This window comes from Mytilus trossulus, chromosome 4 (assembly GCF_036588685.1).
Source record: "Mytilus trossulus isolate FHL-02 chromosome 4, PNRI_Mtr1.1.1.hap1, whole genome shotgun sequence".
Classification (NCBI taxonomy): Eukaryota; Metazoa; Mollusca; class Bivalvia; order Mytilida; family Mytilidae; genus Mytilus; species Mytilus trossulus.
In genome coordinates this window covers 8959510-8985620 of record NC_086376.1, presented here as the reverse complement: position 1 = coordinate 8985620, position 26111 = coordinate 8959510, and the positions used below count along the sequence as shown (strand labels likewise).

The 26111-nt window shown below is 31.3% G+C and overlaps 1 protein-coding gene across 2 annotated transcripts in view; it reads left to right on the top strand.

Annotated features, from left to right (window-relative positions):
• Positions 1–25624, top strand: part of LOC134714599 (lachesin-like) — a 53295-nt gene extending 27671 nt beyond the window's left edge. For both annotated transcript variants that reach the window (XM_063575975.1, XM_063575974.1), the window contains 7 exons: positions 9956–10066; positions 13915–14115; positions 15409–15561; positions 18845–18973; positions 20296–20586; positions 21403–21582; positions 23918–25624. In XM_063575975.1, the coding sequence (XP_063432045.1) occupies positions 9956–10066; positions 13915–14115; positions 15409–15561; positions 18845–18973; positions 20296–20586; positions 21403–21582; positions 23918–24024 (1172 nt within the window). In that variant the 3' untranslated portion in view covers positions 24025–25624. The remainder of the gene's footprint in view (positions 1–9955; positions 10067–13914; positions 14116–15408; positions 15562–18844; positions 18974–20295; positions 20587–21402; positions 21583–23917) is intronic.
• Positions 25625–26111: the final 487 nt, after the last annotated feature.

Here is a 26111-nt window from a genome sequence, read left to right as displayed (position 1 = left end):
AGATTTTCTAGGATAACTAGGTAATAACTGGAGTCAACACATTTATGGAACAAATTGAATCCACAGCAGGCCAAATGTCATTGATGAATTTCCTCAGTATATGATATTGACTATTATTGATAGCAATTTGTATAAGATGAATTGTCTATTTGTAGTAATAGTTATGATTCAGATATTTACCATACATCATCATAATTCCAGATGTTTTCTTGTATTGAAGTATATGGTAAGTGGTTCGTTACTTATGGATAACCATATATGAATGGGGTAAAGATGAGACGACCTGTGTTAACCTGTCATGATCTTTGTATCAATTTAGTCAAGATTAAAGCCTAGTAGTAACATTTGCTGATAGTGAATGATTAAAAAAAATGTTGAGAAATAATTAAAAAAAATTGATGTAGATACGTATAATAAGTAACTTTTTACGATATGAAAAGTCCATCAAAGACAAAAAAAAAAAAAAAAAATTATTATAAAGAAAAAAGGAAAATATTCTGAAACAAATAATTGAAATCAAATTCCAAAAAAAAGTGCATTTAAGTCTATTTAACTTAGAACCACAGTACAATATCTCTTTTACCAAAATTTCATAATTTTATCAAACTCAAATTACCACTTTAAAGCTATATTGTCCCTTAAGCCACTTGTTGTTTTGCAATGCAGCCAGTAATGCGATTGCAATTGTATACGAACAATGTTCGATCTCTTCTTGTACGCGTGTCTTTTTAATATGCAAGATCACACACCAGGGATTACTCGGGACACCAGTTTATACTGATAAGAGTAATCGGTCCTAAATATGCACCAAGAATACGATCCGAACAAAATTGAGCATTCGAACTGATATGATTTTTTATTGTCTATAAAATTATTCTTTGGATATCAATATTCTGATGTCTGATAGCCTAAACAGAGGGAAAGCTTTTTTTTTTTATTGCGAAACATGACTGATGGTATAACCAGATTTTAATAACGTTGAATTGAATGTCGTATTTCTTCTTTGAAATTTTAGACAATCGATTTGGCTTGTGTTCTGACAGCATAAGGAATGAGAATAAATGAACAAGTCAACTCAACAATAAAAACACATTTAGCCATAGAAGTTTATTTGAAAGTCAATGAGGTTCAAAATTTCGTGTCAAACTGTCCGACATACTGTTTTTTTCTAAACGTTTTCAGATATATATACTTGATTCAAATTTTGGATCCATTAGACTTAGTGTAAAACTTGAATTAGGTCTCTATTGTAATAATGAAACTCTCACCTTTCTACTAACTGCTTTGGAGTTTACAAAATCTAACCCAGCATTTTGTTCAGCTATTTGAAAGATTAAAACAAATATAATAAAACCGTATCCAGTCATGTGTCATATTTGGTATAAAAACAATGGTGTAAACGATAACGACACAAAAAAGCATCATTCCGCAAGTTAAAAAGCGTCTAACAAACTAAAACACATATGTAGTAAAAGACTGATTTTGCGAAAACTTAAGTATAAACCCTAGAATTCAGAATGAAAATGCGGAATATGTAAAAGATGCAGCGACCCGACCAAAGAGTAGAAAACAGCCGTAGGCCACCAATGGGTGTTTGATACAGCAAGAGAATCCCTCAACCTGAGGCGGGCTTCAGCTGACCCTTTGTAGCAAAATATGTACTTGTTCAGTGAAAGTGGACGTTACACCAAACTCCAAAAGCATTTAAATGAACTAAATTAATAAAAAAAGAAAAACAAACAAGACTAACAGAGGCCAGAACCTTTGATTTGGTACAGGCGCAAACATGACTTTTATTTATATGTCATGTGTAGCCAAAGATGTATAAATGAAGTTGTTTGATAAATATAGATTCTACAACTGCATCGAAAGTAAAATTTTAATTATTGAAAAAAACACCGCTCGGCGAGCATCGCGTGTTAAATTTGAAAATTTAACTGTCTCGAGTGGATAAATATCGTATTACGTGGAATCTGTTTCTCTCATGTTTTTTTAAACAATATGCAGGCAAACTTATTCCTTCTTTTCAAATGATATACACAAGGATGTCTTATTTCTATATGTGACGCAATCAGACATGGTTGCCTTTTTTCGTTCCGTCACAATAAGAAAATTCATAGGAAAGCAAGAAATTTCAAAGTCATAATCGAATTTTGACCAATGGAGAACTGAAATCAAACAAACCACACATTGATTAAAAAAACTTATCAACATGTTAGCAAAGAATAAATCGTGTAAGAATTAGAGCAATATAGAATACACAATTGTAATTATATTTGTTGGCTGAGAAAAACGCTTAAAACTGTAGTTATCACAGACTTTTACTTGCTATGAGTAACATGACTTCCGGGTACCCAAGATTCACTAAATTTTAATGAAAAACTTCTTTTCAGAAATTCTGGACGAAAGCATTTAGAAGTTATTGCAAATATTGAATGACCAAGTTATCTAAGATTAGGCGAATGTAAAACAGTAACTTTTTTTCTTTTTCTTTTATTAGCATTGATCGATTGGGTTTAAAGAAAACATGAATTTTAATGATTAGTTTTGTGCGCAAAATTCCACGCAAGTCAAGCAAGTTGAAAATAATGAACTTAACAAATGATATTAATTTCAGTAAAACAAGAATGATGCAATATGAACAGTATGAAGGATAAATGCATCTATATTGTTAGCTCTGGAATGTTAAAAGAAACTATTCAGTAAAATGATGAATTGACTTATCAAATTAGAACGAATTCAGTATTGTTATAATTTAGAATATAGTATTATTAAGATTATGAACATTAATTCATCACGATCAGTAACATTTCTTTTCGTATTGTAATGAAATGTATGATTCAGTGAAATAGTTGATTATTTTCTCTCTTGGTTTTTCTTTATTGACATGGAGATTAAAAATGCAGCTAGTGCAAATATTGTAGTCATTATAAAGGGAGGATAAGGTTAAAGCCAGTTCTGATTTTCAATGGGTAGAACTATTCCTTTAAACATTGTTGTTTCCGACCGTGTAATCAGCAATTGTTTGAAAGAGTATTTTTTTTTCTAAAGAATGATTTCGAAAAGGACGACAGGACTCAAGTTTACAAAGAAATACTGTAAACATATTGATAAAACATATTTTCTTTTTAACGTCTGAGATTGTTGATTTCAACTTAGCAAAAAAATTAATGCGAATGCAGTTGACTTTTTATTGTAAAAAAAATAAAATTTGTGATGATATATTCAAACGTGCCTAAAAAGGCTAAGCCCTAAACATAATTTGATGCATAAAAGATTTTTGATAAGGCTAGCATGCATTTAATTTTTCATCTAATATAAATGGAATTCTCCAACAGAATCTTGTTGCATTAGTCACCGAAAAGAATCCAAAATTAATATCCTTATATCATAAAATAGTATTTATTTTAAAACATTTCATTTTCCAGAAGTAGAAAATTAGTTTTTGTTCAGGGTTATTCTGGAAGGAAATAATTTAAATCAACTTCTAAATGTCTTGAAGCAAATGAGTTATGTATCCTCATGAAATTGACTTCGGATAAAAAAGGAGAAAGCGTCTTATCCATTAGCAAGTTCGCACAGTTTTCAAATTGATCAGCTTGATGTATATGGTCCTGCAGTCGTCACTATCAATATCATCTCGCGATAGGTCAGTTCATTTCCCGCGAGACTGTAGATATATTACCCATTGAAATTCTACTGTTAAATTCTATCTTGCAACCTTTGGCTGAAAACTAATTAGTCATTATGCACAAAATGGCTCAATCTAATATTGATCTTTTCACGTTTATAAGATAACATAACGGGTAATTGAACTAAACATGTTTTTGTACAGAAATTTTCCCAATTATTACGAACCCCTAACCACTGGAAAATAATTAAAGCTTTTTCAATAAAGTTGCTGAAGATTGGCTAAGAAGTTTATATTGCTTTGCTACAAAGAAGTCTTAAATCACTCGAGAACATTTACAAAGCGACCAATCGCCACTTATCACTCAAACTTTCCCCTAACAGATATCTATTTACAGAATATATCGTAACATGTATAGGCATGCAAAATCATAATAAAACATCTATACCTGTTAGTAAACTTAATTGAATATGACGCCAAATATGAAATTTTATTCAAAACTTCGTATTTTCTAATTATATTGAATTCCTTTTACGAGTTATACTTGTATAACAACATGTCTCTTGAATCCAAAATTAACATATTCCTCTGGTGTTGGCAATAAATATTTTTATTTCAACCAAACGACGAAGGAGTAGTTGTTGTATAACATATTAAAAAAGAAAGAGTGACAACATTTTTCGGTTACTCATGAAACAAGAGTATCACAGACTGAGGACTAATATATTATATTCTTACTGTGAACATTAAATAGAATTAACTATGGTGGTATTACATCTTTCAAAGTCTTTTTTGCAAATAATTCCACTCAAGCCGGTGTTATCAGACGTCTTAAGTTGTAGTGAGGTTATTTTTTTTGCTCAGTGTTGAAGACCACACTGATTTTGAGATAAAAAAAGAACCCAGTAATACAAGCTCTGTTCTTTTGCTTTGTTTGTATGTGTGTGTGTGTGTGTGTTCTCCTTTTTGTCTTGCTGTGCATGAACTGATTCTGTGTCATAGATGGGGATCCCATTATCCTTTGATTTTTTTCTATTATTCAATTTAGCAAGAATAGCATGGTTAACAAAGCACATGTCAACAATCATTGTTGGACTCAAGACAGAAACAAAAGTCAAAACACAAATTTCCTTCTGATTGACGTTGATATTCATTATGTCAATATGTAAATTGATCTGGCATTAACGCAAACGAATTTTGTGCAGTTTTATTCAGTTGAGTGTACCATGGAATTTGTTTTACGTTTGTGTACTTGTTCAACTTGTTTTTACATCATCACATTGTAGGCCTGTACCAAACCCAGCTATCTTGACCATGTAGTCTTCGGTTTGTTTAGTAGTCGGTTGTTGATTGATGTGTCCTTTTGTGCTGTCAAATAGTTTTAGTGACGCATGTGCTCCTTTTGTCTATCATTTTTTTTTATTTGAAAAGTGATAAATCAAACTTTCTTTTTTTTATGACTTTATGTAAAAAATAAGTATCAATCAAAACTGCCAAGAAGTTCATTCATACATTCATGTATTCAATGATATACATAAGAATTTTTATCTGTAGAAAATATTAAACTTCCGCCGTGGTTAGTCAGTTTAAATAAATAAACCAGACTAGATTAATACGCAATATATTTTTCTTATTTCAATTTCAATGACAATGAGGAAGTTCCGTACAGTAAACATGACAATCCTTAGGTTATTAAATAAAAAAGTAATTTCATTTAATTGTTCTTAGATTTCAACTATCTATGACAACGTTTAGTCTTTTTTATTTTGTCTCATCTGTCTAGGCTTTTTGAAACTTTTATTTTTGTATCAAAACTACAATGTTACGTATTAAAGCAAGTTTGAAATGAAAGTTTTATGAAAGATAAAACACGAAGGGTATCTACAATAACAAAAGCAGTGAAAGATCACATCCCACATAAAACAGCAAAAATAAAGGACAGTCACCCATGGGTCACAATGGAAACAAAACGGCTCATTAGAAAAAAGAGATAGACTCTATAAAAAATCAAAAAAATCTGGGAATGCATCAATTGCTAAAAAATACAAAGAGGTCAAACACCAGGTGCAAAAAAGTATACGAAAATCATACTGGGAATACATTGAAAGCATCATATTACCACCACAAGATGAAACAAATTTTGGCACTATGAAAAAATTTTGGACCTACATTAAACATAAAAAAAACTGATTATAGTGGGATTACTGAAATCAAACAAGATGGCAAACTCCTAACTGATCCACTACAAAAAGCTGGGGCACTTCATGCACAATTCCAGTCTGTATTCACACCAGCATCTAATATTTCTCATACAGAATTTGTCAAACAGTGTAATATGCCACAGAATACTCCTTTTCCACCCATATCAAAATTAATAATTAAAACAGAAGTTATACAAAAACTCTTACATAACTTAAATCCGAACAAAGCAGCAGGACCCGATGACATTAAACCAAGATTTTTAAAAGAACTTTCACATGAAATTGCACCCATACTTACTACTATCTTTGAGAAGTCAATTAAAACAGGCATTGTTCCAGATGACTGGAAAACTGCCCATGTCTCTCCTGTTTACAAAAAAGGCCAAAAATATAACCCTGAAAACTACCGTCCTATATCACTTACATGTATTTGTTGCAAACTTTTAGAACATATCGTAGTTAAACACATCATGAACCATGCAGATAATCACAACATTTTATATCCCCTTCAGCATGGATTTCGCAGAGGTCGATCCTGCGAAACACAACTACTGGAATTTATAGACGATGTCTCACTAAACATGGAAAACGGTAAACAAACATATATTTTGGTCATGGATTTTTCTAAAGCATTCGATAAGGTTTCACATTCTTTTTTTAACTAATAAGCTTCATCATTACGGGATACAGGGGGAATTAAATTACTGGATACAAAATTTTCTAAGCAATCGCAAACAGGCAGTAGTTCTAGAGGGGGAAAAATCTGAGTATGTTGCAGTTGAGTCAGGGGTTCCACAGGGGTCAGTTCTTGGACCAAGTCTCTTCTTGTACTATATTAATGACATTCCATCTGGTCTAACATCTACAGTACGTTTATTTGCAGACGACACAATAGTTTATTTGGCAATAAAATCAAACTCCGATGCATTAACATTACAAAAAGATCTAGACAAACTTGCATCGTGGGAAACTACTTGGAAAATGGCATTCCACCCAGATAAGTGTAATGTAATTTCAGTCACCAGAAATAAAAAAACAATCTCATTTGACTACACATTACACAATCATTCATTAGAACATGTAACAACAGCAAAATATCTGGGGGTCACCATCAGTTCCAACCTTAAATGGGATGTGCATATTAACAACATATGCAAGAAAGCTAATAGCACACTAGGCTTTCTAAGGAGGAACCTGGACATAAGTTCAACATCCATTAAAGAGCAAGCATATAAGTCCCTAGTAAGACCATCACTAGAGTATGCTTGCTCTGTTTGGGATCCATACTTACAACAAGACATAGATAGCATTGAAAAAGTTCAAAGGAGGGCTGCCCGTTTTGTTACCAACAAATACAGAAACACCTCAAGCGTTGGTAACATGTTACAACATCTTGAATGGCGCAGTCTCTCTGACAGAAGAAAAGACTCCAGATTGGTAATGCTTTACAAAATTGAACACGAAAAGGTTGCAATTCCTAAAAATAATAAATTAATTCCTCAAAAAAGACAAACAAGACATTCTAATTCGAACAGCTTCCAAATTCCATCCTGCAAAACACAGTACAGAAAAGAATCATATTTTCCAAGAACTATTACCGACTGGAACAAACTACCAGATAACATTGTAAATTGCACTTCAGTAGACTCTTTCAAATCTTCAATCTCAAAGCATCAATATTAATTACAACATCTTACTTTATTATACAAAACATTTTATATTTTTAATTTTTCGTATTTTAAAAAAAAACTTGTACATTTTTTCAATCTATGTCTTGTTGTAAGTTTCCTCCTGTGACATAATCTTCAATTTGTTGAAGGCGGTCACTATATGGTAGAAGTACAGGGTATTATACAGCAGTTATTCATTTTGATAATTGCCCACATTTTCAAGTTCATTTGAGCTTTAAAATAAACCAGTTTCCCGACGATCATGAACTGGTAATAAACCCTCGTTTTTTTTCTTACAATGTAATGTTTTTGGTTATGAAAAGTCTATTTTTGTGAAAATCCACACAATTGATTTCAAAAATACCATTACCACGTGTGATTTTCTTTATAGATAATATATATGTATTAAGTTCGTGGATTGATATTTAACAAACAGTCGGTATTCCAAAAGGTACTAATTGAGCACACCTAACGTTGAGTTTTTATACTCAAGATAGCAAAATTCATAAAACACCTTCTAAAAGACAAAAACTGAAAACAGTATATACATGTTTATGCCAAGTTGCTTCTATTTGTTTCAATTTCAGAAAAATCGATTTGTTACTCATACATCAGTGAGTGTTAACATCTTATTTATCTCGGAGAATTTTCAATATAGATACGTAGTAGTTCGTAATAATGTCATGTTGACTTCACAAAAAAAAAAAACCACTCCTTAGTCAGCTCATTCCCTTGTTTCTTGTTGACGTAATACTAGTATATATATATATATATGCTTATTTGTATATGGTTAAAAGCCTCCCAAATCTACGAAGGATTTCTTGTTATCTCAAATATGTCGATGCGATGGTACAGGAATGCGATCTATTATATTTTTACTGAAAAAAGGAACGTATTTAACTATCCGTATCTACTTAATTGATTAATAACATTCGAAATCGAATGTACATAATATTCACCCAAAGCAATGTGACTAAATTCATAAAATAGTATTAATTTCATTAGTTCTTATTTCCAAATTTCGTTGCGATATATTTGCACAGTTTTGTTATTTTGCTGTAGTATTATTTGTAACGTTTGTGAAAAGCTCTATTGTGTACATTTCATTTTTTCCTTTTTTTAAACATTTTAGTTGAATCAGCACGATGGATGGTATTACCACCCGACCAACCTATTCAGGAGTAAACATACAAATATGAAATATTGCATAAAACATCTTTTGCTGAAAGTATTTTATTTCACTTTATAGATATCCACTTTTGTATGAAACTGTCTTTTATTTATTTTCCTACAAGACGAATTGACTGATATCTGATCTTATTATAGTATTGACCTACAGGGTTATTGGTGTTTTATAATGCATGTACATACTGCTTCTAGCTGCTAATTGCTGCCACAATGAAATTTATCTAAAAATTAGCATCGATTTGTAGTGAAAACTGTTTGAAATCATCTATAAAAGACTCCATGTAGTCTTGATGTTAATGTCTATTGAGGGAATTCTATAATGACTGAATTAGATTAGTTATCAAATTACAAGCTGTTTTACAAAACAAACGTCTTGACTTATTTGTTACAACAACAAATTTAATAAATTTACTTCTCCAAACACCAATCTAGAGCATCTTGTGATTATGTCCCACAGTTTGTAACAATAACGTCCAATTTGTGTCCAAATCAATTTAAGATGTACATAACATTTGATTGCACGAGTCTGATAATCTCAGGACAATACACAGGGCATTACAAAGGCTTAAAACAATCCTTACTCGTCATTTATCATGTATTTTGCCGATATGACAGTAATTGTTTCCTATGGCCGCTTAGACAAAAGAAAATCGATCAGAATGAAAGGCTCATTCACGCTGAAACGAACAATGAACTGCGTCCGACATCATCTTTTGTATATTTACTTACACTTTAAAGTTTATAATAAATATGAATGATATTACGCCTGATTGAGCCTTTCTTTGAAAATGAGCTTTGACCATTAGAGCAACAATTAGAATAACGAGACACGATGGAAGTAGATAAATTCCACTTCTTTTCCTATTTTAGAATTCAAAATAGGCTTCTATCAAGTTATACAAAGCTTATATCTGTTTGACTTATTTTAAAGTACAATATTCATTTGCTTAAACTCAGTATGGTTCATCAAATCAAATTATTAAATCAATATGAAACAAATTTTCAATTGTTAGATAAATATAGAATTATGATGCCAAATAGTGTCAGGTTGAAATAATGCTTCAAAAATAAAATACAGTTCTTCTATTTTTCATATCTTCTCTCTTTTTTTTGTAATATAATTTACAATAACATATCGGCCAAATTCAACAATGATTATTTAGAATGTCAATTCAAAATTGTGTAAAACTGACCAAATTCAGAAATAATATTTACCCTGGTTGTTTACACTTGATAATTGTTTCTTCTTCTTCTTTCTTTTACAGTTGAACCAAACGAGCCGAGTTTTGATGTCCCATTATTCAACATTACAGCAAAAGCCGGAGACACAGCCATTTTACCATGTTCTGTACAACAGTTAGGTAACCACTGGGTAGGTTTAATTTATAAATGACAAGTTAGAAACATTAATGAAAGCGATTTATATAAAAGTATAAATGAATGTTTCTATATAATGATATATCAACAAAAAAATCATCAATGATACCAGGCGACAAACAGCTTTCATGTTTCTATGTTGTTTTTTCCGTCAATTATTTTTATATAGTGGAATAAGAAAAGTGAAAACTCATTTTTTTTCATTCTTCTTGAGATTTCCCAGTTGAGAAAAAAGTTGACTAGAAGAGGATCACAACTAATTTTCATAGGAAAGCCCACGTCTTCTTGGATAACTGATACCCCAAACATTATGGATATGAAATCAAATAAAGGCAACAGAAGTATACCGTTGTTCGAAACTCATAAATCGATAGAGAAAAAAAACCAAACAAATCCGGGTTACAAACTTATACCGTGAAAAAACATCAACTATAAGAGGAAAACAACAGAAACAACAGAAACAGTGAATTGCAACATACATAGAACGAACTATGAGATAATAACTGCCATATTTCTGACATGGTACAGGACATTTTAAGATTTTGTTTAGCCATTTACTAAGTTTGCAAGAAACCTACATAAGACACTGGCATATTTTTCTTGTTTTCCTTAGTAGGAACTAGACAACAGTTTCAAATATTTTTTTTTTGAACCAAAGAGTGCTACCAAAGTGTTTAATCCCTTCCCTAAGACACATTTCTTTTTATGCATGCTGCCATATTTTATATGGAAAAAAATAATAAATAACTTTAACTTTAAAATGAGGTTTACTTGTGTTCAGGGCAAACAGTAAAATCACAAAAAAACTGAACTCCGAGGAAAATTCAAAACGGAAAGTCCCTAATCAAATGCAAAAATCAAAAGCTCAAACACATCAAATGAATGGATTACATATTCCTGACTTGTTTTTTTTTACGTAGAAAATGGTGGATTGAACCTGGGTTTATAGCTAGCTAAAACTCTCACTTGTATGACAGTCGCATCAAATTCTATTATATTGACAACGATAAATAAGTGTATACTTATATATTGCTTCATGAGCAGAGACTTTTAGAAACACAATCTGCTCTGAACTACCAGATTAACTTAACATAAACAGAGTTTATTTTATCTTTTTTTTCAAAATAGCTTCTGGTGATGCCTCCTTTTTACTTTCCAATTCACTTACCTTTGAAACTATATTAAGAGCCTGAATGTAATACCAATAAAGTTATACATTTGTCAACGGTGGTGTCATCAACTTTGATAATGACTCGCAGTCACTTAAACTTTATATCTATGATGGGTTTATTCTTAAGAAAAATTAAAAGAGTTCAAATTGTTTGATTGATTACTTTGTATAATGAGTATATGAGGGAATACTTTAATTACCCTATACGAAAATATACAAAGGGGTCAAGATATGATATATTTTTTTAAATTGACAAGGGTATATTATAAAGGTAATAGTAATATATCGCTCTTCAAAAATCCGGGTTAGAAACTAAAACCGAGGGAAAATCATCAGCTATAAGTGAAAAACAACGAAACAATAGAAACACTAAGTGCATCGAAAACAAACGACAATGCAACATGCATAGAAACGAACTATTAAATAATATACATATGGGGATACAGATCCCTACGTATATCTCCATAAGATCATGAACCAGTTAAAAACATAATGTAATGTCAAAATTAAAAAAATCAAAAAGGTCTTCGAACAAATCTGTTAAATAATGGCAATGGGAAATAGGTGGAAGAACTTGACCAACGATCAGAACAAGTAATTCTTCATTCTATTTAAAGATCGTGGATAAAAATCAATGTATATCTTTATCGATCTTTTAAAGCACGAAAACGAAATACAAAAAAAATGAAACTATGATTTATATACCATCAAAATAGCTGATTTTCGAAACTGTATTTCAGGTTTGCTATGAATGTATAAAGGTTGTTAATATTCCTATTAGAATCAACTTATTTAATTCGATTTTTGCGATAATTTTAACCCCCGCTTAGTTGTACTGTGTGGGTTGTAAATTTAAGCACTCAACCAACACATGATCACATCTCCGAAGTACCGTGGCTGTTCTGATTCATTCCCTAATTTGAATGTCGAATTAATTTGAATTACATGTTGAATGACATTTAACTTGTTTTGTGTGGTTTTGTGGTTTTTAAGTGTATATAGTTCGTTGATTGCAATGCTTAATTTCTTTGATTAAACAATCACTTAAACGCAAGTGACAGCTGTTGAAAACATTTTGTCTGGCACTTTTAGGTGTTTATTTATATAACTGTTTACAATGTACAACACTCCATGTAACTTTCAAATGAACATTTTGACCAGCATTGATAAGATTTCATTTGAATGTTTTCTTCAAGTAATACTCACGTCATGTAAACATTTACTGTTCAAGTTTGAGGATTTTGATGAACCAAAAAAGTCAAAAGTGAACTCACTAGAAATGAAATTGAATGAATCATACACTAGATTTAAACATACGACCATTCCAGCGTGATTAAAAGCCCTGAACTTAGTTATGAAGTCATGTTTATGGTTAATGATCATTCTATAAGGATGGCATAAATCGTTTATTTTTCAAATATCAAATATTAAATGAATAAATTTACGAGGAGGTAAGATCGCATTTCAATATTGAGGCTTGGTTTCCTCTTCTCTATTTACGCAATCGACTTCTTCATTAATTTGATATCTTGAAATTTATAAACACTGGGAATAGTTTGGTAAACTCACCACTTTCTTACTGTCAAAACATACAGTAACTCAAAGTTAATATTCAATCAAACGGACACTTAAATCGATGGTAAGTCATATATTAATCAAGTCAGCTAAACTGGAATGGAATAATTTCCCTCTTTTTGTTTGCCTTATTCTGAAATATTGCTTAGTGAATGACATTTGAGGCATTTAACTTCAACTGTACATTAAATGAAAAATAGGTAGTCTTGTTTCCATTTCCACGAAGTAATTTATATTTTCAATTTTAATAAATCGTGTGTAGTTGTCATGTATGTTTCAGTTAACCAATTAAGTGATTAAGAATATGCATTTTGAAAATGGCAAGTCTAATACCAACTAAAATTGATTTCATTGACACTTAGATAAAGTATTATTTCCTCAACTCCTGAAATACTTTCCACAAAAGAGACAGTTTAACATACAGGAAAACAAACTTTAGGCTCTTACAAACTTTTTAACCGACGAGATAAATTGAATAGATATAGGAAAGAAGAAGTTCGATTAGAAACAAAATAGGCGTCCAATGAGTCATGACAAACTTTTCTGAATTCACCTTCTGCATAGGAAGAGTTATTGATATGAAGTATTAGGTTTTCGTTCTCCCATGGACCCTTTCTGGCCGTGGGCATGTCTATATTCCGAACTTAATTCTGCATGAACCTCTAAGATTATACCACAAGTCTGGTTCCCGGCTGTTACACATTCTTAATGATATACATAAAAGGAGATGTGAATTCAGCTGATCATCCGAAACTTATTTTTTTTTCAATTGAAAGCTTAATTCCGATTGTTTATATTCCAAATATTTGCAAATGACAGACAGAAGATACACACGCCTTAAATGAAGGTAGTTTCAGACCTAGATAGCTGTCATAACTGAGTTTTATGGTAACATCAAGAGTTGGTTCTGTTTTTATTTTTGTATATGTTTGTGCAAGAGTGGAATAGAAAAAACTAAAATGAATTGAACTTGATGAATGGTTGTAGGTTTTGGTCGACATGAAAGATCAAAGATATTGTGAAAACAAAGATTCTTATTTCGTTTCTTTATGTTTCTTTTAGAAAACTTCTTTCAAACTATAAATGAATTATTACAGGTAGCATGGTTAGACCCAAGAGAAAAAGTTTTGACAGCAAGAGACCAGCGCATTATATCAGATGCGCGGATAAGTGTAGAACGACCGTTTAAAGATGACTGGAACTTATACATCAGGGATGTTGAACATTCTGATGCTGGAAAATACATGTGTCAAATAAACACTCATCCAGTAAAAATTAAATATGTTATGTTATATGTACATGGTAGGTTTTCGTTACATTTCAAATGGTAATGTAAAGTCAGAGTATATTATATTATGTTTAAAGCTCAATTTGCAAGTCTGCTTAAATGTTAAAACAAGACCAAATATAGTTATTAGTCCGATTTGGTGAAAGGTATTCAAAAGGAAGATTTTAAGTCTTATTACGAACTTGTAACTGCTTTAACTCCGACCGATGAACATATATTAGTTTAAACATATTTATTTATAGTGGATTGGGAAACAAGTTTTGCAACTTATATTAATCCCTTTCCACTTTGCGGGTGCAAGTGCTGCCTTGTAGCGGAAGTAGCATGCTCTTTGTCGAAATCTACAAGGGTGTCGTTAACGTGCAATAGATATGGCTCTCTCAACACGGGTCCTCCATTTATCGTCCCCTTCCGATGGACCATCATTGTTTCCTCGAGACCATACTCGCAAATGATGTCAAGGGAGAGCCGAAAATTCAGTTCCTGAAATTGTCATCCCAGACGGGAATCGAACCAGGAACCTTTGTGTTAGTTGTCCAATGCACTAACCACTACACCACGGCTCTACATAAATTGGACATAAAATACGTCGTTCAATACAAACACGGAACTTGTTATCGAATCTAATTATTTCACCACGATAAAACAATGTTTTTTAATGTCAAATTACTATTTTGGCTACTCGTACCGTAACGATATCGCGGACTTGCAATAATCCATAACAAACTTATAAGTTAATACCTCCTCTGAAATTAACAAGTTGTTGATTACTCCAGGTGATCTCGAATAAATACCTTCGTTATGATACTCACAGTAACACACAAAAAAAAGAACTTTAATTTGAATTTTCAACAGAAAACATATTTGACATTTTCGAAATTTAGCAGTTTCATTCGATACAGAAGTCCTATAGAGAGAATTTCCAACTAAAAAACTTAGATTTGCGTGTTACATTTTAATTTAAGGTCATTAGTTGTATCATAAAGATTACTTTACTTAAATTATTAACGCGTTACATGTACATTATGACATAATATCATATTATAAAACGAAAACAATAATGCAATCTAAACATTTTAAAACTTCAAAAGTTTCATTTATAGATTTTGCTTGTTACATGTATCTTTTAGCTTTCTTCTAAAATCCACTCTTACTTCGTGTGTCATGCGCAGTTAATTTATAATGCTTTTAAAAATTTATATAACATAAAAAACACAAATTAGTTACTTTTGAAGTCCACAAAAAATGTGTGATTTATGTCAGTTGATATAGAAGTGATTTACTCTTGTATTTTTTTAAAATTTAAGAACCTCCAAGGATTATTGAGGAATCATCAACTAGTAAGAAAACAGCAAAAGAAGGTGATACAGTGCAACTGTTTTGTAATGCAACAGGAATTCCGGAACCAACCGTAACGTGGTACAGACGTAGGTCTGATATAAATCATCCAGCAAAAGAAGGTAACAAAAAATTACGAAACTTGCGTCTGGTGTTAATAAACAATTTCAATCCTGGTATCTTTCATGAGTTAAGTCTTCTTTTTGAATTCCAAATATGAAATCTTGGACAGGAACTTTGCACTAATTGAGTGTTAACAATTTTTAATATAACTTTTAAGTAGTCTATTCTCTTTTTTTCTTCTATGTTTCTAATTTGTTTAACAAAATTCAGACCACATCTATTTTGGTAACCGGAATGCTATTAATGACATAAAAAAATCTTACAAACCATATCGTTTTTGTTTCGTATCAATTATATGCAAAGCAATTGATTTTGGCATTTCATTTGGAAAACAATATACACTCCAACGCAATTGACTTAAAAGACAAGTGTTAAAAATCAAACATATGTTACTTAATTCTTAATTTCAATTTCAATTTCAAGTTGAAGATTTGAATCTTTCTTAACTGTACTATGAGAATTTATTACAGAAATTACTTTACAGAACAGCATTCAATTGTTGACGGCAGTATCACCCATGAAGCCTCTTTCAAAATCATTAACATCTTGATGTACCATATCAGCTATCAAACCCGCGATCAAAGCTAATATAAAACTACTTACCCAGGGGCAGTATGGGTCGTTTCTGTACCATTTTCAAATCGAAATACAATTATCTTAAAACATTTGATATAAAACTATTTGTGATTCCCCCCCCCCCCCCCTATTATCATTGATTTTATATAATATCAATAATATACGCTCATCAACAGGTTACAAAATGCTTCGTGTTGTCTCATTTTATACTGTTTTCCTCACAACAACATGAACAATAAGTATAAAACATTTCTGTGTACTTGACATCCCGCCCCAAATCTGTCATTTTGTTTAGTTTTCAATTCTTTTCCTATCATAAAATCACATATGGAGCCTCTGTCAAACTTATTTTAAAACATCTTCATAAAACATGGCCGCTATCAAAACCCGCGTTCAGAGCTAATGTTTTTTTTTACAATAACCTACATCTTGAATTTTCCCTATACAGAAAATAATAATATAGACCGATTATGTCCTATAACAATTTAAATTGTAACATTGTTACTGAGGATGGAATAAAATCACCGAAATGTATGCATAGCGGGTGACGTTTACCGTGTCGACAAAACACGTGTTGATCTTTTGGAGTGCATGCGGTTTCCTGAACATTTGTTTATATCCTTGAATGACGTCATAATTGATTAATCAGATTATAGCGTCGGTAAACTACTGTTGTTTTTATTTACTTTGTTAAAAGAATTGTTTTTCAAGATCTCCTATAAAAGTTTAGTAATGAATAATTTAATTTGTCTTTAAGTGTTTAAAGAAAGACAGAAGATACCAAAGTGATATTCAAAACAAAAAAATAATAAAAAACTGACCGCACCACTGAGAAAAACAAAACAATACAAACGGCCTTCAAAGCACAACAAAGAAAAAACTAACGACCATGTTTTGCCTCTTGCAATTCAAGTTATGTAGGAATTTTTTACATTTTCTTTTGAATGCATTCTTATATGATAAGATTTTTTTTTAAAGTGGGGCGAAAGATACCAGAGCGACATTTAATCTCATAAATCAAAAATAAACTGACAATACCATGGCTAAAAAAGAAAAAAAATTAGACAAACAGTAGTGTTTGAAACACAACATAGAAAAATAAAGACTCAGCAACACAAATCCCACATAAAACTTGGGTGATCTTAGGTGCCCCGGAAGGATCAGCAGATTCTGCTCCACATGGGACACCCTTCATTTTGCTCATGTTAGTAAAACAAACGGTAATAAGTTGAAATACCCTGATTTTCATCTAACATGCTTTTGAACATGAAACTATTACGGTCTTAACAGTACGACCAAAACTGTTTATAGTCACATTTGCTCCAAAAAATAGTGTGTAATCTCAAGAGGTTAAAATCCAATAATCAAGTAAGAAGTTGAAAAGCATTGAGAACCGAAAACGTCAAAACGGTTTGTCAAATACAGTTCATCCACTTCATTCGATGTTGATATTTGAATCATTGTTTAACTTTGCATTCTTCTAATTATAATATTGTAATGACACTTATGAGATTTTGCTATTCCGTTATACATGTTTTTTCTTGACACGTTTTACCCATTTCAATAACATTGCAAGCAGTAGCAGGTATTAATATGGTATTACTGCCTATAGAAGTATACACACAACCGACCATCTTTGAGATTTAATTGGGTTTTAGGGGGGGGGGGGGGGAAATCGCAATCGCATCAGGGCTTCAAATATATCATTCAATTATGGGTTGAATTTATCATACAAAATAAATAAGCAATGAACGTGGTTGTTATTTTTATTCATGCTTTTTTGTCCTTCTTTGTTAAATATTTATTTGTTTTTGTTCTATTTGAGATTGTGACACGTATTTGACTGCTGTATCCCTCTTTTGACAATTTTACTTATCATGTCTGTTTTGTTCACGCATCGTTGTAAATATGATGGAATTTGATTCGGCGGTCATGCAAGTGAGAGGTGAAGCGCTATACAACCAGGTTCAATTCACCATTTTCTACATTTAAAAATGTCTATACAAAGTTAGAAATATGACAGTTGTTGTCCATTTGTTTGATGTGTTTTATCATTTGATTTTTACCATTTGATAAGGGAATTGCCGTTTTGAATTTTGAGTTCAATATTTTTGTGATTTTACTTTTTATCAATATATATTACTATGTTTTTTTTTTGTGTGGAGCCAAAGTCGTACTTCTTTTAATACACTCAACAATTCGTTAACGGGAAAGTCTGATGTAAATAAATCGGAAGATTATAGTATTGCATTTAATCTCATATGTTTTAAGAATGATGAAATACTTGTAATAAACGAGAATCATTTCACAGACAGATCGATTGGTTTTTGATAATCAAAGGGTGATTTGATTGGTCCAAGTTTTTATTGGTCAAAATTAAATTATGATGACTAATTGTCTTGCCGTCCACAGATTGTTAATAAATCTCGTTGTGTAAAAAGACAATGGTGCGAAAATTCGTTTCTTATAAAAAAAAATCACATTTAATGTAGATCCCTGGTAAGTTATCTAAAAACAAATCTTAAAATAATCATATTTCTCATCAACAAGTTGTGGGATACGATACTTTTCGATATTATTAATTTTGGAAGTACCAGAAAGTTTTTTTTTTTTTTTATCTCAATAGGAGAAATGTCGAATTTGATTTAATACCACAAAATTATCTGATAATGAACAATGAATCTATTATGATTATGTTTTTTGCAGTTGTTGGTCAGAATGGAGAAGTTCTAATAATATATAACATATCCCGCTACTGTGAAGATTTATATGAATGTGTAGCAGTGAATGGTATACAACCAGCAGCAAGTAAAGAAATTAAAGTTGTAGTGGAGTGTAAGATTTATGGCATTCTTAAATCCTATTTAAATCATATGACATATAAAAACAAACTATAATATAAAATAATTTAAAGAAACAAACGAAACAAGAATGAATCTTACTGACAATGGTTTGATGGAAAGTACATTAGAGTTATCTTTCTTCCTCTTTATAATAATTATGTTGTCTGAAGAAAATTCACAACGAACTCACTAATTCTCTATTTCGACATTTTAATGGGCAATAGTCCTTTATTTAACAAAAATATTGGAAGATACTGTATAACGGATGATACCATTGTCATAAAAAAAAACTTAATGAACCTCATTTTTTCAAATTGATTTTTGTACGTTTTTTTTTTAATTCAACTAATTTTGGATTTTTATATGTGTGACATTCTACAAAATACATTGTACCAGTAGTAACCTTTAATTTTAATATGTCATCAAAAATATGTTTATTTGTACAATTTAATATGTTTCCTTAAAAGTTGCTGAAGGTTCAAATTGTAACAAAAAGCTTTTTGAATATTTGTAAGAAACACAGTTCATATTAGCAAATTATACTGACAAGTTGCCATTACGTGGATACATTCTTTAAACGATTGAAAAATGTATGTGTTCCAAGCCAAACATGTAATCGACTTTTGTCTGTATGAATATATTTGTAAATAATATAGGATTTAGCCATGTTGACTATTACATGTTGCTGTGCTACAGGAAAAAAAGAGTCATGCCTATGAAAAATCATGGTTAAATGATGATGGATAGTTTTCAGTTTTGGTACTTTACATTAATACTAATTCTAAACAATATTGGTCTACTGAAAGAATACGTAATACGTTAAAAAAATGCAGGCATAATTTCCTTAGTATTAGGAACAATTCCAATAAATGAAATACATCACAGCAATAATATGTTAGACAAAACCATTTTATCTTCAATAAACAAAAACTCATATTTGTTAAAAAGACTGCTTTCGTATAAAATAATCATAATGTTATCAATATACCAATACCTGGTAATTTTCGTCAGTAGTTTTGCATTTTAAAATATTGTCTTGTATACATTGAATGTTATTATATAAACTCTAAATTCATAACCAAACAAATAGTCAATACATTTTAAAATTGATGAGTTTAAATCAAAGTGTTCTTTGACATTAACGATATTCTATATATTGCATTATCAGAAAAAAAAACCAATAAAGTTAGTAAGGCGACATTACTATGATTATTATTTACATGATTACTGATTATCCCAATACATGTATGTTATGATCAAACAAATAATTTACGAAACACTAAATGCTGATGTAATTTTCCTCTATATTGACAGTTTCACCAGAGATATACTTAGTTCCAAAAAGAATAAGTCAAGCAATAGGAAAAGAGACTATACTTGATTGTCGTATTACTGCTAATCCACACATATATAGTGCTTGGGTGAGGCATGAACAAGAGATAGAAAATAATTATAAATATCAAATTGAGCTATATACAGAGGATAACAAAAACACAATAACATTAAGTCTGAGAATAAAAATGATAGGACATGAAGATTTTGGAAAGTACATATGTAGAGCGTCAAACAAATTAGGAAAAGATGAAGAACTCGTCATTTTATCTGGTAAGCATAATCCTTTGAAATAATTAACTACATTGTTCGTTAGAATTACCTTTAATGTACTGTGAATAATACAGCTAGACGATTTACGATAAAACTACTATATTTGATAGTTTTTTTTAATAGATAAACTGAAATATAGTGTATTCTTCACAGTTACATCAACTCAATCAAATAACGTCTTGAGATTTATATTTTTATAACTATTTCGGTTTTACAGAAACATGTTTTCGTCAAGAAGAAAGTTAAAGAGCGTTACAAACTTAATGTTTTAATATGTGCACCAAATCTAGCCATTGCTATATATAGATATAGGAAGATGTGGTATGGTTGCCAATGGGACAACTCTCTATCTAAATAACAATTTTTAAAAGTAAATAGGTCAAGGTACGGCCTTCAACACGGAGACTTTGCTTACACAGCTCAACAAGTTATATAGGGCCCCAAAATTACAAGCGTTAAAACATTCAAACGGGAAAACCAACGGTTTAATCTATATAAAAAAACGAGAAACGAGAAACACTAATAAATTACATAAACAAACGACAACTACTGTACATCAGATTCCTGACTAAGGACAGGTGCAAACATTTGCACCTATATATGCCAGTTTCGGGTAAAACATAAGCGTTTAGAATGATCTAAATATCTTACTGAAAGTGACAACATCAAAGATATTAATAAGTTCTTCAATGTTTGAATTACATGTTTTTTGTTTGATCCTTTGGCTTCTATGATCACTGAGAAGGCATTACTTTCAGTAAGACACACCTGAACACCAAAAACCAAGATAATAATTTGACTGTTTTAATCTTTAAGAATTAGTGGTCAGAACAGAAGCACCTAGTACAACGGCAGATAAATTTATTCAACCAACTACTAGACATAATTATATTGATCCACATGACCCATCATGGAAAGGTGGCCACGAAGACCAGTACTTCCCTCCATGGTCTCATGGATACCAAAACTCCCCTGAAACATATGGTAGAAATAATGGTAAGAAATACTACAATTATGCTGTTTTTGGTTATTATCTTGAATATTATTATAGATATAGATAAACTGTAAACAGCAATAATGATCAGCAAAGTAAGATTTACAAATAAGTCAACATGACTGAAATGGTCAGTTGACCCCTTTAGGAGTAATTGCCCTTTTTAGTCAATTTTTAACATTTTTTTTCGTAAATCTTAGTAATCTTTTACAAAATCTTCTCCTCTGATTCTACAACAAAGTAAGACCTTAAAATAAGTCAACATGACCCAATTGGTCAATTGACCCCCTAAGGAGTTATTGTCCTTTATAGTAAATTTTTAACAATTTTCATAAAATTTGTAAATTTTTACTAACATTTTCCACTGACACTACTGGGCCAAGTTCATTATAGATAGAGATAATTGTAAGCAGCAAGAATGTTCAGTAAAGTAAGATGTACAAACACATCACCATCACCAAAACACAATTTTGTCATGAATCCATCTGCGTCCTTTGTTTAATATTCACATAGACCAAGGTGAGTGACACAGTCTCTTTAGAGCCTCTAGTTTTTTATTACTACATTATAATTATCCCTGTACCCAGATTTTCTGTACGACAAAATAGTCCACACTAAAACAAATCAATAAAGTTGCTACATTCTCGATTTAAAAGTCGGCTTTCAATTTTGATAGCTCCTTTTTATTTGATAAAGTTATTGAAAGAACATATTAAAAATTGTTTAACGACCTCCGAATGCATATTTGATCTAAATAAGGGCAACAGTAGTTCAACCAATTCGTGATTGTGTGTAGGTCTTTTTAGCTCATTATTCTGTTGTAGCAGTTCATAGATTTGACATTTATAAAGGTCATTATTTAATAGCAGCTTAGGCCTCAAGTGCGATTTAATATCTGAAGATTTATAGTGGTTTTCCATAGCAAAACTTTGAAGAGTACGATTTTTCTTCAGTTGCCTTGCCGTTACCTTTTCTTAAATGTGTTTTCTAGAAACAATCAAATATATATATATACATATATATATATCAGTCTAAAGATTTGCACAACGGTACTGATATAAAGTGTTATTAAACGAAAATGTTGTTATAAAATCGTGTTGACAAATATTTCGGCTCAACAAATGGCCTTCTTCTTGTGTCACAAGTTTTAACAATACAACTCGTCTAAACATCAACCCAACAATGTTAGATCTGTTAATTTGCTTTCGCAAATTTTTGGTTCTTCCCTCGCCGGGATTCGAACCCATGCTACTGTGATATCGTGACACCAAATCGCCTGCACTGCAGCCGTCCCGCTAGACCACAAGACCACCTGGGCTCTCCAAAAAAGAGCTTTCGCTGGCCATGTGTTACCTTTCCACGTCAGTTTTAATCTAGCGGCGTACTACAGTACATGATATATAAGGCATGAAGATGTTATTGTTACAGATCAGCTAAATTATCTATAGTAAAGGATCCTACAAATTAATGTAAGATACAGTCACAGAAAATAATTATATTCATAAGTACGTCTGAGTCAGTGACAACCCTACAACAGATGTATACATCGGATCGCCATCAATGATGGTGATACATAGCTGTGTACATAATGTATATACAACTCGTCTTAACATCAACCCAACAATGTTAGATCTGTAAATTTTTGGTTCTTCCCTCGCCGGGATTCGAACCCATGCTACTGTGATATCGTGACACCGCTAGACCACACGACCACCTGGGCTCTCAAAAAAAGAGCTTTCGCTGGCCATGTGTTACCTTTCCACGTCAGTTTTAATCTAGCGGCGTACTACAGTATATATATATATATATAGGCGTAAAAAATAAATTTCACATGTGCAGATGTATATATATAAAGATCAGGTGTGATTGATAGTGAGAAAACTCTTCACAAGAGACCAAATGACACAGAAATTAACAACTAAAGGTCATCGTTCGGGCTTCAACAATGAGCAAAGCGCATACCGCATAGTCAGCTATAAAACAGCCTAATTTATAAACAACACAATTAAGCGATAAATAAATATGTTACAAAGCTACTAACGACAACAACAGAATTAAAGGCCACTATGGACAGGTAAAAACATACAGAATGCGGGGTTTAACATGTAAGCGGGTTCCAAATGTGTTCTAACAGTACAACCACCATATATATGTTGTTTTTTTTTAAATGATCGTTATGAATTACCATGTTTTTTCTTACAAAATGTAGATTGAATAGTTGGATAGAACCAAGCTTGTGATACCTTTCTTCATGACGTGTAGTTATCATACACAAATCCAAAACTTGATGTATAGTGAGAAAGAAAATTGAGACTTATTTTATTTTCTTCTTTGCAGATCGGACACAGGAGACTGGTACACCAAACGGATCAACTATTCCAACCAAGAATGTAATTCATGTCCTGATTCTGTCCACTGTACTATGGTTGTGTTATTCTTTTTGATAAAAGTAAATACAGACAATGTGATAGTGTTTATGACCGATAGGATATTTGTCATGCTCATGTGTAAATTTATTCAGACATGAAACTGATGCCAAAAAAAGTTGAGGTATATAAGTGGTACGCAACAACATGGATTTTGTAAACACTTTTCTGAAATGTAACTTTTATAAAGGTGTTTTAAAATTACATTACGAAATTATGTATCATCTTTTATCAGCCAACTTAGTTCAATTTCAAAAATAAAGATAAACTAACAAAATATCGATGACATTCAACGAGTAAAAAAATATACCTTATCCTAACTTTGTCTGAAAAAATCAGAATAACTTTAATGGTTTATTAGGGCGCACATGTTTCATTAAGGTAAATCATAAGTATATACTTTTTGTGACAGAATTTTCTTACAATTTGCCCAAATGAAGATTTTACTATGCTTTTTTCAAAAATATAATAAAAACAATACGTCTTCGTGCTATTTTTCAAGGTATGAGTTGTCGAAAAAGGCATAAATTCGCTTACAATGTTAATAAAAAAACACGTGCATAATTGTTTTTTTTTCTATGAGATAGAATTTGATATAGATTGTGAGAATATCGGTTTAATTATATGTTTTAAGAATAAATAAAATAAAAAAAGTGCCAGGGAACTTTTTTTCTTGCAAAAGTAAAAATAACAAATTTTCCTATTACTCTAAATGGCCTATTTGAAAGTTGTTCAGCTTTGATTTATACAAACATTACCCATATGTTTTACTTTTTGACAAAGTTCAAACTATGTTTCGGAACAGTTCCTTTTTGAAATGTTAGCTATTTTTTCTTATATAGTATGTACTTTAGGACTGGGCTTACATTTGTTTCTTTATCTTAAACAAACTTTATAAAATTAAGAATGGGAATGGGGAATTCGTCAAAGAGACAACAGCTCGACCGTATGTTTATGTCTAAATATGCAATACAATTGAGAATGGAAGTGCAAGCGAAAAAATGATGTAAAATTGTTTGATTCAGCTATACCCATACGGTTAAACATCTTTAGTTTAACAAACCCTCTTGAATTAAGTCATACCAATATAAAAATGATGCAGTAGACTGTTTCCTAAACGTAAGTTTTAGTTACAAATAAAAATATTGAAAAGTGTCTCAAAAGTTCCACCTTTTGTTGTTTTCTAATTCAATATTTCATGGTTTATGGGATTAATTTTGATCTCTTGCTCAATATTTGGTATAAAAAAATTCTAAATTGAAATATTATTAAAACTGAATCATTAAGCATTGAATTGATGTAGAGATAATAGAAACAAATTAAAATTATTTGAGATTTTTGTGTGAATTTTTAATATTGTTGCTTAAAAAGTTTTTGCAATTAAGTGTGTTTTAGTCCTATGCAACTGTAAATAAGGGATACCTTTTAACTTGCATGATCATAAGTACATGATAAAGCGAATAGAAGGGAACATCAGGAAAAGTTAAACTTTGGTGTGAACATAAATCTGTGTATGCATGAATATATTCTATAAAGAATGATAGTAAGTTATGAGTGTGTGCGAGAGAAAGAGAGAAAGTGATTTGCCGTTGCCAATCAATTCGAAATAACCATCATTATAAATGGGCCATTCCAGTTAATTTCTGACAGGTGGGGATGGATGGGGAGATTTTTGTTCATACCTATCAGAAAAAAACATCATGAAAAACTACCTATCAGATCTATAAATTAAGACCGATCAAATGTAGAGTTTCTGTTCATATTGGGTGGATGGGCTTTCATGGGAAAAATTGACCTATCAGAATTTTTACTGCAAGGATTGTACCTATCAGAATTTTAAATCCAATACCAGGTAATGCATAATACGAAACTGTCTACCATTGTCTACATTCCAAAGCACCCCTAAGATATGAAATAGGTATTTTTGTAACCCCTAAGATGTAATTATTTTAAATTATTTACTGTTGCAAGACCCTCAGAAATAGTTGCGTAAAAGTGTACCTGTCAGATGAAAAAAACCAAAATTTCACCCCTATGATGCATAAATTTTACACCCCTCAGAAAGGACCATCCATCCCCCATTATCAGATATTAACTGGAATGGC